The sequence below is a fragment of the Gadus macrocephalus genome, chromosome 6, assembly GCF_031168955.1.
Source record: "Gadus macrocephalus chromosome 6, ASM3116895v1".
Lineage (NCBI taxonomy): Eukaryota > Metazoa > Chordata > Actinopteri > Gadiformes > Gadidae > Gadus > Gadus macrocephalus.
In genome coordinates this window covers 3,298,801-3,315,893 of record NC_082387.1, presented here as the reverse complement: position 1 = coordinate 3,315,893, position 17,093 = coordinate 3,298,801, and the positions used below count along the sequence as shown (strand labels likewise).

At 42.8% G+C, this 17,093-nt stretch overlaps 2 protein-coding genes across 2 annotated transcripts in view; one reads left to right on the top strand and one right to left on the bottom strand.

Moving 5' to 3' along the window:
• Positions 1-2,563, top strand: part of pcsk5b (proprotein convertase subtilisin/kexin type 5b) — a 182,460-nt gene extending 179,897 nt beyond the window's left edge. The window contains exons 34-36 of the mRNA XM_060053052.1: positions 28-128; positions 608-815; positions 1,136-2,563. Of these exons, the coding sequence (XP_059909035.1) occupies positions 28-128; positions 608-815; positions 1,136-1,584 (758 nt within the window). The 3' untranslated portion in view covers positions 1,585-2,563. The remainder of the gene's footprint in view (positions 1-27; positions 129-607; positions 816-1,135) is intronic.
• Positions 2,564-10,752: 8,189 nt separating this feature from the next.
• Positions 10,753-13,471, bottom strand: LOC132459064 (uncharacterized). Its single transcript, XM_060053447.1, has 7 exons — positions 13,229-13,471; positions 12,532-13,057; positions 12,352-12,428; positions 12,076-12,253; positions 11,633-11,881; positions 11,376-11,527; positions 10,753-10,896 (listed from the first exon to the last, which is right to left on the bottom strand). Exons 2-7 carry the CDS (start codon positions 12,596-12,598, stop codon positions 10,753-10,755), a joined length of 867 nt encoding a protein of 288 aa, XP_059909430.1. The 5' UTR covers positions 12,599-13,057; positions 13,229-13,471.
• Positions 13,472-17,093: the final 3,622 nt, after the last annotated feature.

Genomic DNA, 17,093 nt, shown 5'->3' with positions numbered 1-17,093 from the left:
TGAAGAAGCTGATTTCTCTCTTTCCAGGTGAGGGCCCTCTCGCCTGTGAATCGTGTTACAAAGGATACGACTTCTTGGTTGGCATCTGTGAATCTCAATGTATGCTGGGTTTTTATGCTACACCCCAGGTAATCCACATTGCATGTGTAAAATACTTTTCTTTTTAGATGTTCTCTTAAATGTAGTGACTATCCCTTTCTGATGGCTATTCAATCATTTTTGCAAAGCAGGTAGGTATCCATTGTGCTTTCACTTCTGCTACATGTTCCTTCTCAAGGTTTCCTCCTCTCCCACATGGGATTTGGGTTTAGTCCTAGTTTTCTTTTAAGGGCTCAGGGGCTTTGAATCCACTATCCACGATTATTGAAGCGTTAGCTATAGCTACATATATCTAGCCAGATTAGTGTAGAAATCATTCCTCTGGTTCAAGCATGGTTGCCAGTCACTCAATTGGTCCATTAAGTCCACCCACCAAGAAATCAGTTCCTGCTGCTCATTCCTGTTCTGGATCCTGAGGCCTCTGTGTGTGTGTCAGGGAAGGTGATGCCCGGTAGGTGGGCCGCAGGGTGTAGCACAAGGAAACGCTCTAACCCGCTTTCTTTCCAAGGAGTCCGCCCATTGGGAGCCAAACTGCCAGCCGTGTGAGCCCAGCTGTCTGGACTGCCGCGGCCCCAGCCAATGGAACTGCACCGTGTGTCCAAGCCTCCAGCTGCTGTCTGAGGACGGCCGCTGCATGTCCTGCTGCAGCAAGGAAACGCACAGCGACCGTAGGGAGCCCATACCGTACGAATGTTGCGACTGCCAGGCCTCCATAGGTATGGAAAGATGAGCAAACGCATGAACATGTGGAGATACAAATTATCCAGGGTTAGGGAGTTAGTTTTTCCAGAGAGAAAGGGAGTATAGCATATATTAGGCCAATTAGCATTCCTAATGATGCTGATGTACACGCTACAGTTATCTGATACTGCTCGATCACATTGACAGGATTTGGGGGGGATTTTTCATGTTCATGTTGAAGTTGTCATTCTTTAGTGTTATTGAATCTAATTGAATCTATTGTGATTCAAGCCCAGTGCCTTTTACCTCCCTCTTCGACAGCCCCTCACCGACACGCTTAATTTCTCTTCCTCAGTGGATTGTGTCCCGGGTTTCAACGTGGTGCCGAGGGGAGCTGAGGAGCTGGCGGGCAGCCGGGCCGGGCTTTGGGTGGCTCTCTGCGTCCTGCTGACCGGAGCCATTGGTGGGACGCTCTTCCTCCTCCTCCAGGCTCGCTCCAAAGCCCAGCCGGTGTTCAGAGCCCTCAAGGCCAAGGCCGGTGGCTACCAGAAACTCGATGGCCGGAGGGTTGGCTTGGCGCGGACCGCCGCCACCTCGTCCCTTGGTCAGTACAGCGACCACATCGTCCAGAGCGATGGTCGAGACGATGAGGACGGCGAGGAAGAGGATGAGGAAGAGGAGAACATTGTGTACATGGGCCAGGATGGAACAATGTACCGCAAGTTCAGGTACGGACCCCTGGATGAAGACGAGGAGGTTGAGCTGGAGTACGACGACGAGAGCTACTCCTTCAGATCCCCGTGATCGACCAATCTCCACCTCTTAAGAGGTTTAAAGGCTGCTGTAGGAAGAATGGGGGAGACATAAAGAGAGAGGAGCAGAAGACACGAAGTGTTTGAGAATATAGAATCCCCCCAATTCCTATATGGTGGAAGACCACCACATCCCGTGATGCATTTCGACGTTCTGATGCTCTATTGGTCAGAAATGAGCCAGGAGAGGCCCAGGCTCTCATAGCTGATGTATGGGAATGCAATTTCTGTAAAATAGTAAGTCTTACCTAAAGTACCTGTAACTCAGGATAGGTTCAACATTAAACACTATTGCAACTTGGGCCATTCAACTAATGGCCTAATTTTATTGTAAAAGATTTTTTTTTTTTTTTATAGTTTAACTTTTTTCTTACTCCACTCAAATACACTTTAAGAACTCAATATAAAAAGGGTAAAGAAATTATTAAGTAAATAATGTGTCAATTCTTCATTTTCATTATTTTCATCCAGGGAAATCTGTATGAAGTTTTTAAATGAAACCTGGTCTCAAATGGTATTACTTAAATATAATATTGCACAAATATTTTATACAGGGGATAATGTGTGATAATATTAGAGGTTATACATAGCAATTTAAATTATGCAACACTTGATGTTAACTTTATTTACATTGATGAACTACTGCATGATGTTATCAAATGAGAACAATCTATGGATTGCAGATAATATGGGTGGAACAGCTATAGAGCGGCACATAATTCATATTTAAAATAATAATTAAACATGTTTAGTACATCCAAGTCACATTTACTGTCTTGAGTTGTTTGAGGAAAAGGTTTGATATTATGGATTAACTAATGGCAACCATGCTCCCTCTTTAACACAATCCAGATTACAATTAAAGACAATAACAAATATTGGTCATTGAAGAGTCAAACAAAGACGCCTTGATGTTACAACATGAAGCTCAGTAACCCTTTCCCAGATCTAGGAATAAACACCTGACTACACACTAGTTTTGTCCTCATTTCCTAACGGAAAAATCGTTTTTTTTATTCAGGCTATATAAAGGTTCTAACCACAAATCATTAAGCGGGATAAGAACCATAAGCGTCCAGATCCCTGTGCCTCTATAAACGTGATATTCAAATATGGCCTAACATTTATGTTGCAAAAGCAGAGCTCCAATAAATGTGCTGTTTTGTGTTCTCTGACTTATTAAAACAGAAAGAACTGTATTGTTTAAATTAATAGTTACTCATCTGAACCACAATTGCCCAGGATCAGAGTGTGAAAAAAATGGGCTTTACTGTTTAAAAATGTGTTTTGATGTGCTGCTGAGGTAACACAAGTGATTCAGAAATTGTTTTAAGTAAACACTTTTGGTGACCTTGTTGTTTTGGTTTGCTTGTTAGTTGGAATGTTATGAGTAATGCGTAACAACACCCCCACACACAGGTATCTGTAATGCAATTTGTCAAAGGAGACATATTATGGCGTTTTCACAAGTAAACATTTGAGTTCCAGAAAAAATGTTTTTGAAGCTGTTTGCTGGAAATAGCTTTTAGGAAAAAAAAATCTTGCCTACCGCTATTCCCCTCTGTTTCAGTTCCTTCAGAATGCGCTGTTTCTGGTGTCTGTAGCTTAAATGCAAATGAGCTGCTGCCCATTGAACAATGAGCCGTCAGACTGAACCACAGCATGGAGGAGAAGGGATTGTTGCCGTTTGCGGACTCCTGGGGGCAATTGCTCTGTCGCTAGTTTAGCCACTTTTTAGAGTTTAACACGGTTTTAAACTCGTCGGTGACGCAAGAAGCCATGTGACGTCTTAAGCTCCATTGCTGTGTCATATGCAACTGGTTTAGTTAAACTAATCCGAAAACGCGGTTATATGCTATAGACCCTAGAGTAGGCTATCTGTGGTATAAACGCTGGGACGAATTTTGAATTATAAATATGTACAATCCATAATGTTAGCTCTGTCCCATAGCTCAGCGGACGAATGCCTCCTATTGCCAAGTCGTAGCTACGGTCTGTCCTATTTATGTGAAAAACTTTATATTTGGATTGTAAAACGTATGAAAATATAAATGAATGATCTTAATTTCTTTTCTTTGGCAAGTGACCATGGTATATCGGGATAATGCCCTTTGAGGTATCAAAGACATGTTTGAAAGATCGTAATTAAAGGGGACTACTTTTGGAGGGAGATTAACTCAGAATATACATTTAATAAGCATGCAATACGAATAAGAAAAAGCATAATTATTAAAGTATTTCAATTGTTTTATTATGTTGGCAAGCAAGAGGTAGAATAAATGGGATAATCAATCTTATTAAAAGGGTTTGTGCAACCAACCGAACAACAAGACTTCAATTCAATTCAGTTTATTTAAGAAGGGGACAGTGCAAATTAATAAAACACATGATAATACATGGTTTAAAATGCCAGAATTAGCAAAAAGGCTATTTTTCATCTGTAGTCCCCTGGCAATGAAAATACAATTAAACAACATAAAAACAACAACATAAACAGGACGTAACCCCACAGCACAAAACAGGGCATCACAGAACCAACTGAAGAACTGACTAACTAAGGTAAAACAGAACACAAAATACAAAGCACTAGCGAAAAAATAAAATAAATACATAGTGTGTTGACCACATGCAACAACAAATGATTTTAGTGCTGACATGTACTGTATATGTATTGATCATCCATTTTCTTAACTGCTTACTAAACGATTTGTATGTGTTTAGTTCCCTGATATGTTGTGGGATTGAATTCCATTCCTTTGCACTTTTGACGGACCAGGCTGACTGACAAAAAGTGCTTTTTCGTAACGGAATAACACAATCACCCCTTGACGATCCCCTTGTGACACGATCAGTACCTGTTCTTCTATTGATGTACTCAGCAAGTGGTGGTGGAGCTAGATCGTGAGTGACCTTAAAAACCAAGCACACATTGAAATATTTTTGGAGGGCTTCCCAGCTTAAAAGCTGGTACTTTTTTTTAGAATTGAACAGTGGTGGAAGAGTTTGGGTTTTTTATCTAGAATTTTTATTGCTTGTTTGTATTGTGATTCAAGTGACTTTAATGTGCTCAAATTGGCCTGCGACCAGATTGTCAGACAATAATTCAGATGACTAAAAATTTTGGCAGCCTCTGTAGACAAGTAATTTCTAATGGAACAAAATTTGCAATATTGAATTTAGTAGTATTGCAGGTTTTTTTGACATGTGTCTTAAAGGAAAGGTTTGAATCAATTAACACCAAGATATTTAAATTCACTCACAACCTGTAATTTTTCCCCCTCTACAATTATGTGATGGTCACTAGTGGGTTTATTAGTTTTACAAAGAACATGCTGACTGCTTTTGAGACATTTAATTGCAGGCAACAGTCTCTCAGCCATGTTGTAACCCGAGCCATGGATCTAGTAAGCTTATCTACAACATCTACCTTGGATCTGCCATGTACAAAAAAAAACGTATCATCTGCATACATCATAGTTTCAACCTCAGGACACACAGATGCAAGGTCGTTAATATAAATAATGAACAAGAGTGGACCAAGAATGGATCCCTGCGGCACACCAGTGGGCAACTGCAGTGACTTTGATCTTTGATTATTTATGGAAACTGACTGAGACCTGTATGTTAAATATGATCCCACCCATTTCATTGCACCATTACAGAAATTAAATTTAGATATCTTGGTAAGGAGCACTTTATGATTGACCGTATCAAAAGCCTTCCTAAGATCAAGAAATACTGCACCTACAACACCACCCAAATCAAGAGAGATGTAGCTGTCTCTGTTGAATGTTTGGTCCTAAAGCCAAACTGCATGGGGTGGAGAGAGGTTGAGCTGTTGTCAAGATGGAAAATAATCTGCTCAGCTACCCATTTTTCAGCAATTTTGGATTTGTAGATTGGAGTGACAATACCTGATTTCCATGCATTTGGAAACTGTCCAATTGATATTGACTGATTAATAATAAATGTAATAGGATAAGCCAGAACTGAGCCCAGGTCTTTAAGCATAGTTGAATCCATCCCAAACACATCTTTTGCCTTAGAAGGTTTGAGGGACCTGATGGTTTTCATGACCTGTGACTCAGTGATGTTAGTTAGGCTAAAGGCAGGTTCTACTATGTTGGCTGGCTCCACTCTGCCCTGGTCTACTTGGAAACTCTGGGAGATTTCAGCCACAGAGTCAACAAAGTAGTGATTGAAGGCCTCTGCTATTTTATTTGGCTGAGTTTAGATGGTTCCATTTATATTAATTTTAGGCATTTTTCTATTGCTGTGACTTTCTCCTGTCAGTTTCTTTTGGTGGCTCCAGATCATTTTAACATTTTCTCTGGCCTCGTTTAAAACTGCCATAAAATTTTTTGCCTTGGCTTTTCGGATTTCCCTCATGACCTTGTTTCTTAAAGGTGACATATTATGCTATTTTCACAGCAAGTAAACATAGCATTTGAGGTTCCAAAAACGTGTTTTTGAAGCCGTTTGCTTGAAATAACTTTTAGGAAAAAAAATCTCGCCTAGCGCTATTCCCCCTGGTTCAGTCCCTTTCAGAATGCGCTGTTTCAGCGGGGTGTAGCTTCAATGCAAATGAGGCACCCTGCTCATTGCATTTGGACACGCCCTTCTGATACCATGGTTACGGAGAGAGTGCAGCGCAGCATGTGAAAGTAGCGGACATGGCAGCTTCAGTGGTTCAACCCTATATGTTCGAACCTGAATCGGATCCTGAAGGAGAGGAGGCTCCTGCAGAACCCCAGACTCCGAGAATTCAGCAGGATGCTTCTGAATGGTTAGTCATAGAAAAACGTTCTATTTTTTAAGGAACTTTTCAACGCCATTGTCTGATTTTCCCGTATAAGTTTGACGCTAACTGCTGGCACTAGATATATAGAAGACATTAGGGTTGCCGCGATGTGGACATTTTCAAACCGAGTAATACACTTGCGTCAACACCAGTATTACCGAGTATACACGGTAGGCCTATAAACTTTGAAACTAGGTCAACCGCCATCTTGTCCGTCAACTCTCCTCACACTCTGACAGTGTCTGAATCGCTGTCTAATCAATAGGATACTTCATTCACTGCCTCTTCCGTGTTCATTTGAATATTATGAATAGTCTGCGTTGGGTTCATACGCTTGTATCAGACGCTTGCGGGGGCCAGCCGTGTTTCAGTATGCATGGTAAGGTGCTTTTGGTAAATATGTCATGTTAATAGTGCAAATGAATTAAATATAAGTATCTAGTAGCCATCTTTAAAAGCTAGGCGATTATATAGTAAGCCTATTGAATTTACACTAGTTATAACTATATTCTATTTCACAAAACGTGAAATTATGTCAACCAGATGTGTTTGTGTTGTAATCTTGAGAATGCCTAGCGCTACTGGACATTCAACTCAGGCTAGGAAAATGTGTCCATCTGGAGCACGCACCAATCTCAGACGTGGGAGCTATTATTGGTTGCAAATACTGGTATGCCAGGTTTATTTATTTAGCATTATGCATGCATGATTGATTTGTATAGGTGCACATGATGGCGCCTCGTATGGCTGCTTCGGTGTGTTGGTGCACACTTCTGTGTTTGTTTTTAGTCTTCAATAGTGTTTAATTTAGTTTATTGCGAATCAAACCAGATTATTTTGTTTTATTGTCTTATTGTCACAAACTGTGTTAGTTTTAATTCTGTTTATTACGGATCAACTCAGACTTTTTTAGGTTTTTCCATTTTTGTTATTGTGTTGCTATGGCGATGTCACTGATAATTTTTACGAGAGATGAGATCCTTAACATCAGGGACTCAACACCTTGGAATCTTTTTTTATCACCTGCAAACCGTTTTACTCCCCCCGTGAATTCACTTCTTTTATTCTTGCTGGAGTTTACATCCCACCGCAAGCTGACGTGCGAGAGGCTCAACGTCAACTCGCTGATCAGATATTAGGAGTGGAGAGTAGGAGAGAGAATACATATTCTCCGGTTATTGTCATTGGAGATTTTAATAAGGGCAACCTCACTCACGAACTCCCGAAATACAAACAGTTAGTCAAATGCCCGACCAGGGAGGAGAATACTTTGGACCACTGCTACAGCACCATCAGCAGGGCTTATCATGCAGTATCACACGCTGCTCTGGGGCTATCCGACCATGCTCTTATTCATCTGATTCCAGCTTATAAACAAAAACTTAAAATTTCGAAACCTGCTGTGCGGACTACAAAAAACTGGAACAACAGAAAAGCTGTGGATGAGCTGCGGGACTGCCTGGATGACACAGACTGGGACCTTTTTAGAACTTCTTCCAGCAGTCTGGATGAATATACAGATGCTGTGATGTCATACATCAGCTTCTGCAAGGACGTATGTATTCCAACACGCACCAGGGTGAGCTACAACAACGACAAGCCCTGGTTCACTGCAAGACTCAAACCGCTTCGTTTGGAGCTTTCAAGAGTGGGGACAAGGATAGGTTCAGACTGGCGAAATACTCTTTTGGCAAGGAGATAAAGGAGGCAAAACGACAGTACTCTAAGAAGCTGGAACATCAATTTGCAGCCAATGACTCCTCGTCAGTCTGGAAAGGCCTTCAGGTGATCACAGGCTGCAAAACCAAATCCCCCCACTCTATGGAAGATCTTAGACTGGCAAATGACCTGAACGACTTCTACTGCAGATTTGACAGACAATGGACTAGTCCTAACCCTGTCCCCACCACAGCTATCACACCTACTCTTCCCAGCCTGGACATAGACACCACCCTCTCCAACAAAATGGTCCCAGACAGCCCTCTCCCCCCCATCACACCTCTCTCCATTCAGGAGAGGGATGTCAACAAGCTGTTAAAAAGACAGAACCCCCGCAAAGCAGCTGGACCAGATGCTGTCTCTCCCTCCACAATAAGGTACTGTGCTGACCAGCTGTCTCCAGTGTTCACAAACATCTTTAACACCTCACTGGCTGAATGTGTGGTACCTGCCTGCTTTAAAACATCCACCATCATCCCCGTTCCGAAAAGGATCACAGGCCTTAATGACTACAGACCAGTCGCCCTGACCTCTGTGGTAATGAAGACCTTCGAGCGCCTCGTGCTGACCCACCTCAAGGCCATCACCAACCATCTCATTGACCCACTGCAGTTTGCCTACAGAGCCAACAGGTCTGTTGATGACGCAATCAACATGGGACTCCACTACATCCTCCAACACCTTGATTCCCCGGGCACCTATGCCAGGATCCTGTTTGTTGATTTCAGCTCGGCATTTAACACCATCGCCCCAGCTCTCCTCCAAGACAAGCTAACACAGCTGAACGTGCCTGAGCCCACCTGCAGGTGGATCACTGACTTCCTGTCAGACAGGAAGCAGCGAGTGAGGCTGGGCAAGCTTGTCTCAGAGCCTCGGACCATCAGCACTGGAGCCCCCCAAGGCTGTGTGCTCTCTCCTTTACTTTTCTCCCTCTACACCAACAACTGCATCTCCAGCCACCCCTCTGTCAAACTCATAAAATTTGCGGATGACACCACCCTCATTGGATTAATCTCAAATGGGGATGAGGCCGCCTACAGAAATGAAGTCGACAGCCTGGCTTTCTGGTGCAGCCAGAACCACCTGGAGCTGAACGCTTTAAAAACTGTTAGAGATGGTAGCAGATTTCAGGAGGAGCCCAGCCCCAACCATCCCCCTCATCATGTGTGACTCCCCAGTTAACATGGTGGAGTCTTTCAGATTCCTGGGAACAGTCATGGCACAAGACCTAAGGTGGGCGGAGAACATCACCTCCAAAATCAAGAAGGCCCAGCAGAGGATGTTCTTCCTTCGACAGCTAAAGAGATTCAACATGCCGAAGAAAGTGATGGTGGAATTCTACACAGCCATCATTGAATCCATCCTCACCTCTCCAATAACCATCTGGTTCGCTGCCTTTACTGCAAAGGATAAAAGCCGACTGCAGCGGATCATTCGGTCAGCCGAGAAGGTAATCGGCTGCGACCTGCCGTCTCTTCTAGACCTGTTTCACTTAAGGACCAGCAAGAGAGCAGGGAAGATCATCGCTGATCCTTCTCATCCCGGTCACCACCTATTTCTGTGTCTCCCATCCGGCAGAAGGTTCCGGGCTATTAAGACCAAAACCTCTCGCCACTTGAACAGTTTTTTCCCCACGGCAGTTGGGCTCACAAACAAGCCCCCTGCATCACAATGACTCTGGGTTTACGTACTCAAACTAACTTGCCCTTCTATGCCCAATTATTTATTATTATCTTAAAAAACATTTGTCCTTTGTTCTTGTTTATGCTTTTTTGTTGTTATGTTATGTCTCATGTCTTATGCACCAACCACACCAAGTCAATTTCCTGTATGTGTGAATATACTTGGCCATTAAAAATAATTCTGATTCTGATGTGGAAATTGTGCCACAATGCAGTCAGAGCCGGAGAACTTATGCTGTCAGGAGGTGCCTCAGGTAACATTAGCAGCTACCTAACCCTTACCTACACTTGTTTGCATTGCATGATTTCTGATAACATGCCACTGCAGATACTCACCTCATGTTATCCATAATAGGTTATAAGACGGCTGGAACAGCTGGATGAAAGGCCTCCCTGCATGATAGACCATCCAGGTTTAGAACCGGTTTGTCTGAATGTGTTCTCGCTGCAGAACGCATGCAACATCTACAGAGCTGACTACGGTCCTTTGCGGCTACGGGGGATAGAGCAGTGAGTTTTACATATAATAACCTACTTGACTGTTCATACACAATAAACTAAATAAAGTCAGCCAAAGCCACAATTTCACATCATATTTTAACATAGCCAATTTTTTCATAAGCAGATACTGCATATTACGCATTAATTCACATAAAACATTGTACAGATACAATAAACATTTATTGAACGCAGTCATGAATTTTTGTGCATCTAAATACAGTATAAGTGAAGAATTCACTGAATTCAATGAGAAAATGTGAACACAGATGTTGACATTGTAGAACCTGTTGACTAACAATGTTACATTTTCTCAGTCGTTACAGGTATTTAGCCTACAGAAATTTTGTGAGCTGGTGCTGGGGCTTCCTTGGGCGGAAGATACGGGTTGTTATCCCATCATGCGTGGTTCTTCGCATACACCGGGAATTTCCGGACGCCCATGGAAGATACGGAGGCTTCAAACCACCCTCCCTTGATTAAATCTGGAGACGTAGCTGGCGATGACCTCCTCCTTGTCTGGATGCTCATATTCTGAAGACAGTTCCGGCGGGATGTTTATCTTCAGAATCTCAGCTCTGTAGGATGCTGGGTCGACAAAGACCTTCTCCATGATCATGTCCATCAAATGTCATTCACATACTCTGTGCAATAAACACAAAAGGGAATCACTAGTTACTAGATTATTCATTGATTAACTGTTCATGCATTGACATTTTGCACTTTGAATATTTGGTATATTTTGAGGTATTTATGTGTATTTATTTGTTCATTTATTGTGTTGGAAGTACCCGAGTTGCAGTACTTTGTCTCATGTTCAATATAAATGTTCATTTTCTGAGTAAAAAAAAAAGTTGACACTTACGGAATGTCGCCTCAGTCTTCACTGGTTTGGCTCTGCCTTAGGAAAGGTCAGTCTGAACACAAGATCCCCTGATGACGTAGTGGCTTGTCCTCTATCAGAATTGTCATTGTAATGCAGTGCAGCCATGTCTTTTTTGACATTAAAAAGAAAAATCAAACATGAAAATAACTGCAAGAAATGGGCAAATGTTCACAACAAGTAATCGCAGTTTAATTTACCTGCACAGCATTCCTATTCGGAGCGAACCGCAGGATCACGGCGTGGAATGCCTCTAAAGAGGACGTCTGGTGGTGGGGACTGAGCTTTGCTATATCCCTCAGGACTGCCTTCTTGGTCAGCGCCTTCTCCAGCTTGTAGAATGCAGGAGTTGCTGAAAGACAAAAATATCATACATTATATCCTACTTATTGGTAATGACTAGACTCGCAGCTAATCAATATAGTCAAACCAGTTTTGAAAAGAGAATGAGACAAACCTCCTGAGAGCCATCTACTCTTGTCCGTTGTGCTGCGAATTGGATGTAGACATTTTGGGAAGAGGGGATCATCATGAGTATGAATATCCTGAACATGGTTCAGGAGGGAGGTCCATTTTGCCACTCTCTCCGGCCCGGTTATTGACGATGCCGCCGTCCAATAGATGTGGTTTCTGATGGCTCGCATCCACGTCTTTACTTTCTGGCAGTCCTTGGTTTTGCTAATTTTATGTAGTTGCTTTGTAATTCCTACAAATCAGAATAAATATTTTAAGAATCTGAAGTGAACCCAATATGAATTCCACACATTTTCCCCAACTACAAGATACTATCCTATCATTATGCACCGAAATATGTACAGAATACTTCTTGTATCTTGTTCTGAAGGCAAAAGGGGGTCCCTGCTATAAGTAGGTTTCTAATGTTTCGTTGGGTGAGTGTACCTTTCTCCATGTGCCAGACGTCATAAAATTGAGTGATGTTGTCCCTCAGAAATTTCTGGATTTGTGGATGACGGTCAGTGACGATGCTATAGATGGTTACACCACGTGCATCCAACAATGCCAGGCTCCTCTTCAGGCCTTCCTTCTCCATATGGGAGCTTCCTCCAACCTCGTTGCTCTGTCAAAAATCAGAAGTACGGGTCCATATTTAAAATTTGTGACATTGCCAAAAATTAAGTAAGAAACGGAACACTACACTTTATTCGTCACGCCTACCTGAACCAACTGGAGATCGACAATAGTTTTGGTGTTGAGGTCCATCATGGTGTAGCTCCCAAATTTTGCACAGTGCCCTGTGAAAACAGTCACAATATTATATTTGTCGGGTATGCGTTTATGTATTCGTAGTCATTTACAATCAGACATATCCTACTCTTAGCATTTCAAAATATATACCTGGAGAATCAGCCCTCGTGTCGCCACCAAGTATTACTTTTCTTTCTTCGCTGAGCTGCTGCAGCATCACATCCTGGGAATGGTTTCATTTATGGACAATAGCTGGCTCTAAAGATTCGGGCATGCCGACGAAAGGTATCATACAGAAAAATCTGCAGATGCATCGCCTTGAACACCTGAAAAATAGGACTTGATAATGTAAAACATATGCCATGTTCAACAATGGGGCAAATTATTATTTACTTATTCACTCATTTACCCTTTGAAGTTTGAAGAAAGAGGCTCCACTGATGTACACTGCTGCAAGTTCCCAGCTGGTGTGCTATCCAGAAGAGGCTGGCTTTGCCAAATTCGGGAATACTCGCAATACTCACACAGCTGTTTCACTGATATGAATGTCCCAAGCACTTTGTTTTTCACACTGCAAACACGCTTGCACATAGGACACACCTCGAACAGCTCCATGAGACAGGTCTCGTACACTATGTACTTCCTTATATCGTGTTTGGATGTGGATTCAGCATCTCTGGGGGGGGGGAATTAGTTAATCAATAACTCTTTCAAACAGTTTGAACAATAACCAAATACTTTAAAAAAGCATTATAAAGCAGAACTCCTGAAGTACACACCATCCATTTCCACAAGAAAATTGAAAACTGATTATATACATTAAGACATGGATATTTCAGTTACTCACGACATGAATGTTGACTCAGGCAAAGTTGTGACCGAGTCTTCAGGGTGAAAGGTTGCGTCCAGCCCTTCAGAAGCCAGTATTGCGCTGCCCTCGAGACAATCTTCCTCCTCCTCCTCCTCCTGCTGCTGCAGCCGAGGTCTCTTAGATGGTGGCGGCTTTACAGGTGTCGAGCATGCTACAGGCAGTGGGCCTGTGAAGGGATCAGTGGATGTGCCAAAGTCCTTGAAGGACACAGTAGCCTGGACAGCTGTAACAAAACGTATATATCTGAGGTAGCTCAGTATTGCAGCCAATATCCCTTGTAGCAGGTAACTTCGATGATGCAGGATGCTCTGAGGCCTATCGAAAAAAAAGAGACGTCAACCTTATCTTGCATATATAGCTCCGTGTCGTTTAAATATCAAGCATAACTATAACGCAGTGGCTATTCGTACGGCGACCGTAAGAATAGCAATTGCATAACTGCATTAGTCTATTTTCACGGCAGGTTATGGTTAGGGTTAGGGTAAGGGTTAGGGTTATTACTATAATTAATTACCATAATTACGGTTGGCCCGGTTAGGGTTAGCGCCGAGCAGCGGTCACGTGACAAGCTCGGTCGCCGTACGAATAGCCACTGCCTAACTATAACATACAAATTATATTCACCGTGTATATATAATTGCTATTCACTTGTATACATTCTCGCTGTACCTTTAGATACCTCCCTTCCTCTCTCTGGATGGGAGCTTCGTTGGTATTTGAATTGCCATTGTAGCCACGGAATCTGATACTCAGGCCATGTCTATCGAATGACTTCTTTGTTATGTAGATTCCGTTAACTGTCTTGCATTCTCCACGATGGTCACTCCAACTCCCCTATGTCACCTTTGCATTAACTACCCACAATGCGAACGTTTACCTATAAAAATCTAGTTCACTCATCGTCTCACTGAATGTATCCTTGGTAGCTTTGGAGCATGTGCTTTCCCTAGCCTTTCATCGTTTTCAATGGAAAAACTCACGCCACAAACACGCACAAGTTCATGCTAATCTACTAAAGAAACACACAGCAAATTATTTGTATACTTGCATGTCCTTCGTCTGCAGGTATTCCACGCAAAGTTGGAAGGGACCCCACGTTCAGATAAAGTTTCACAGCTAATCCTTCCGTGTACTGACCGAAGTTGGAGAAACAGTCAGTCGTGAAGTGGTTAGCGCAGACCAACAGGTTTTTGCCAACTGTAGCCGGGACTTCGCCTTCAAAAATCAATCCACGTCGCTCTTTCGTCCTCTGGGACACGATGGAGAGATTTGTGGACGTCCATACAGCCAACAACAGAACACCTCTTGTGAATCCTCGACATGATGAATTCCAATCATGAAACACAAGGCCGTGTCCTATTTATACTCTGATTGAAGGGGGTGAGGTCATATTCAAATGAGCGCCCCATCCTACGTAGGAACGGGCGCTGAAACTGACTCGCTCGTTTGGTAGCTTGAGGCGGGCTGCTTCCAGAAATAGCAGCGTATCTTACTCAAAAAATCAAGTACAGACTTTTTTCAAAGTTTGTATGCGTGTGGGAGCACCATATACCCACAACACCCCAAATCCCAAGAAAAGTGCTGTTTTCATAATATGTCCCCTTTAATGTTGTGTATTGATACTTATGTTTAAGTTTTGTTTTGATGGATTTTTTTAGAGCAAGATCACGCTCTTTCATCAGTTTAAATTTTTTATCATTTAACCAAGGGAGACTGTTCTTTTTGGCCCTATTTTTAATCATGCATGTAAATTGCTTAATAATTTCCTGTATTTTGTTTGAAAATGTTAAACAATCTTGTTCCAGGTTACTTCCCGATAGCAGCTCATTCCAGTTTACCTGCTGGATTGAGGTTTTAAAATGATGTTGCTCATTCCTCGGAATTGTATGAGATTCTGATGCAGCCAAGGGTTTAAATCGCTTACTATTCAGCTTCCTTGCCACTAAAATCAGATTGTGATCAGACAGTCCTCTTAGCATATTGAATGATTTCAAAATTCTCTCAGGTCTGTTGCTAAAGACTAAATCAATCTGTGTACTGGTGGAATTAGTTATTCTTGTGGGCCCATGAATTAGCTGTGTTAAATCCATCCCAACCATAACCCTTTTCAGATTTTTCCTATTTTGTTTATCCTCCCAGTTTATATTTAAGTCACCCATGATGATCACCTCTTTCTGAAAATTACATTGTTTCACTAAATTATCAAGTTTTTCATAAAAGTCAATATTTGATAAGGGGGGTCTGTAAATTACAATGAGGACAAATGACATTTGTGGCGACAAAGGTATATCGAGACAAATCAATTCCAGTCCATTTTCATTTGATACATGGATTTCTTTACAATTAAAAATATCTTTGGCATAGATCAAAACCCCCCCTACCTTTTAGCCCAATCTGTCCCTTCTGTATATATTATAACCAGGTGCAGAAAAAACTGCTGAGGGTGAATATTTATGAAGCCAGGTTTCAGACAGGCAAAGAAAGTCAAGATTAGAGTCATTGAGAGATGTTGAACTTGGTCACTTTTTGATTTAATGCTACGTATGTTTAAATGTCCACATAATATGCCTTTTGGCTTTGCTTTAGGGTCCCAGATTAATCTGGAATTATTAACTGTTTGAAACACTTTACTTTTCCGGTTTTTCGTGATTGCTGGATTAAGCAGTTTCTTGCCGCCTATGTTGACATCCGTTACAACCCCACAATTGTCTGTGCTGATTGGATGACAGTCATCCATGGCCCGACTCCCATAGTTCTGTGGCATCAGTGTACTCCTTGAGACAGGCAGCGACTCGTCACCACCTTCTGTTAATGGCTGTAGCCCGGCTGGCTGTGGTTGTAGACCGGCTGGCTGTGGTTGCAGCCCGGCTGGCTGTGGTTGCAGCCCGGCTGGCTGTTGCTGTAGCCCGGCTGGCTGTTGCTGTAGCCCGGCAGGCTGTGGTTGCAGCCCGGCTGGCTGTTGCTGTATCCCGGCTGGCTGTTGCTGTAGCCAGGCTGGCTGTTGTTGCTGGCTGGCTGTTGTTGTTGTAGCAGCCCGGCTGGCTGTTGCTGTAGCCCGGCTAGCTGAGGTTGCAGCCTGACTGGCTGTTGTTGTAGCCCTGCTAGCTGTAGATGTAGCCCTGCTAACTTTGGTTGTAGCCATGCCAGCTGTGGATGTAGCCATGCCAGCTGTGAATGTAGCCCTGCTAGCTGTAGTTGTAGCCCAGTTAGCTGTGGCTGTAGCCCAGCTGGCTGTGGTTGTAGCCTGAATGGCTGAGGTTGTAGCCCAGTTAGCTGTGGTTGTAGCCTGAATGGCTGAGGTTGTAGCCCAGTTAGCTGTGGTTGTAGCCTGAATGGCTGAGGTTGTAGCCCAGTTAGCTGCGGTTGTAACCCGATTAGCTATGGCCCTATCCCAATTAGATGTCATTGTAGCCTGGCTGGCTGTGGTTGTAGCCCTGCTAGCAGTGGTTGTAACTCAGTTAGCTGTGATTGTAGCCCGGCTAGTAGTGCTTGTAGACCTGCCAGCTGTGGATGTAGCCCTGATAGCTGTGGTGGTTTAGCATCCAGGTAGTTTAAGTTCATTGAAGGTCCAGGATTTATTTCAACATCATCAGCCAGGAGCAGTATTATCAGAAGATGTACAATCCCCAAGAAAGGTTTAGGTTTGTTCAGCTGTTCATGTTTACCTGAGGGTGGCCTTGCAATTCCATTGTCCAGTAATCTTGTGAAGAGAAGGTGTTGACTCATCTTGGCTGGGTAGAGGAATTGGTCTCCATTTGTATCCATTTTTCGTGTAAGTGTTAGGCACAAGAGTAGAGAACATGCAAAAACAGTAAAGGTACATGCAGATGGCGAAAGCCAA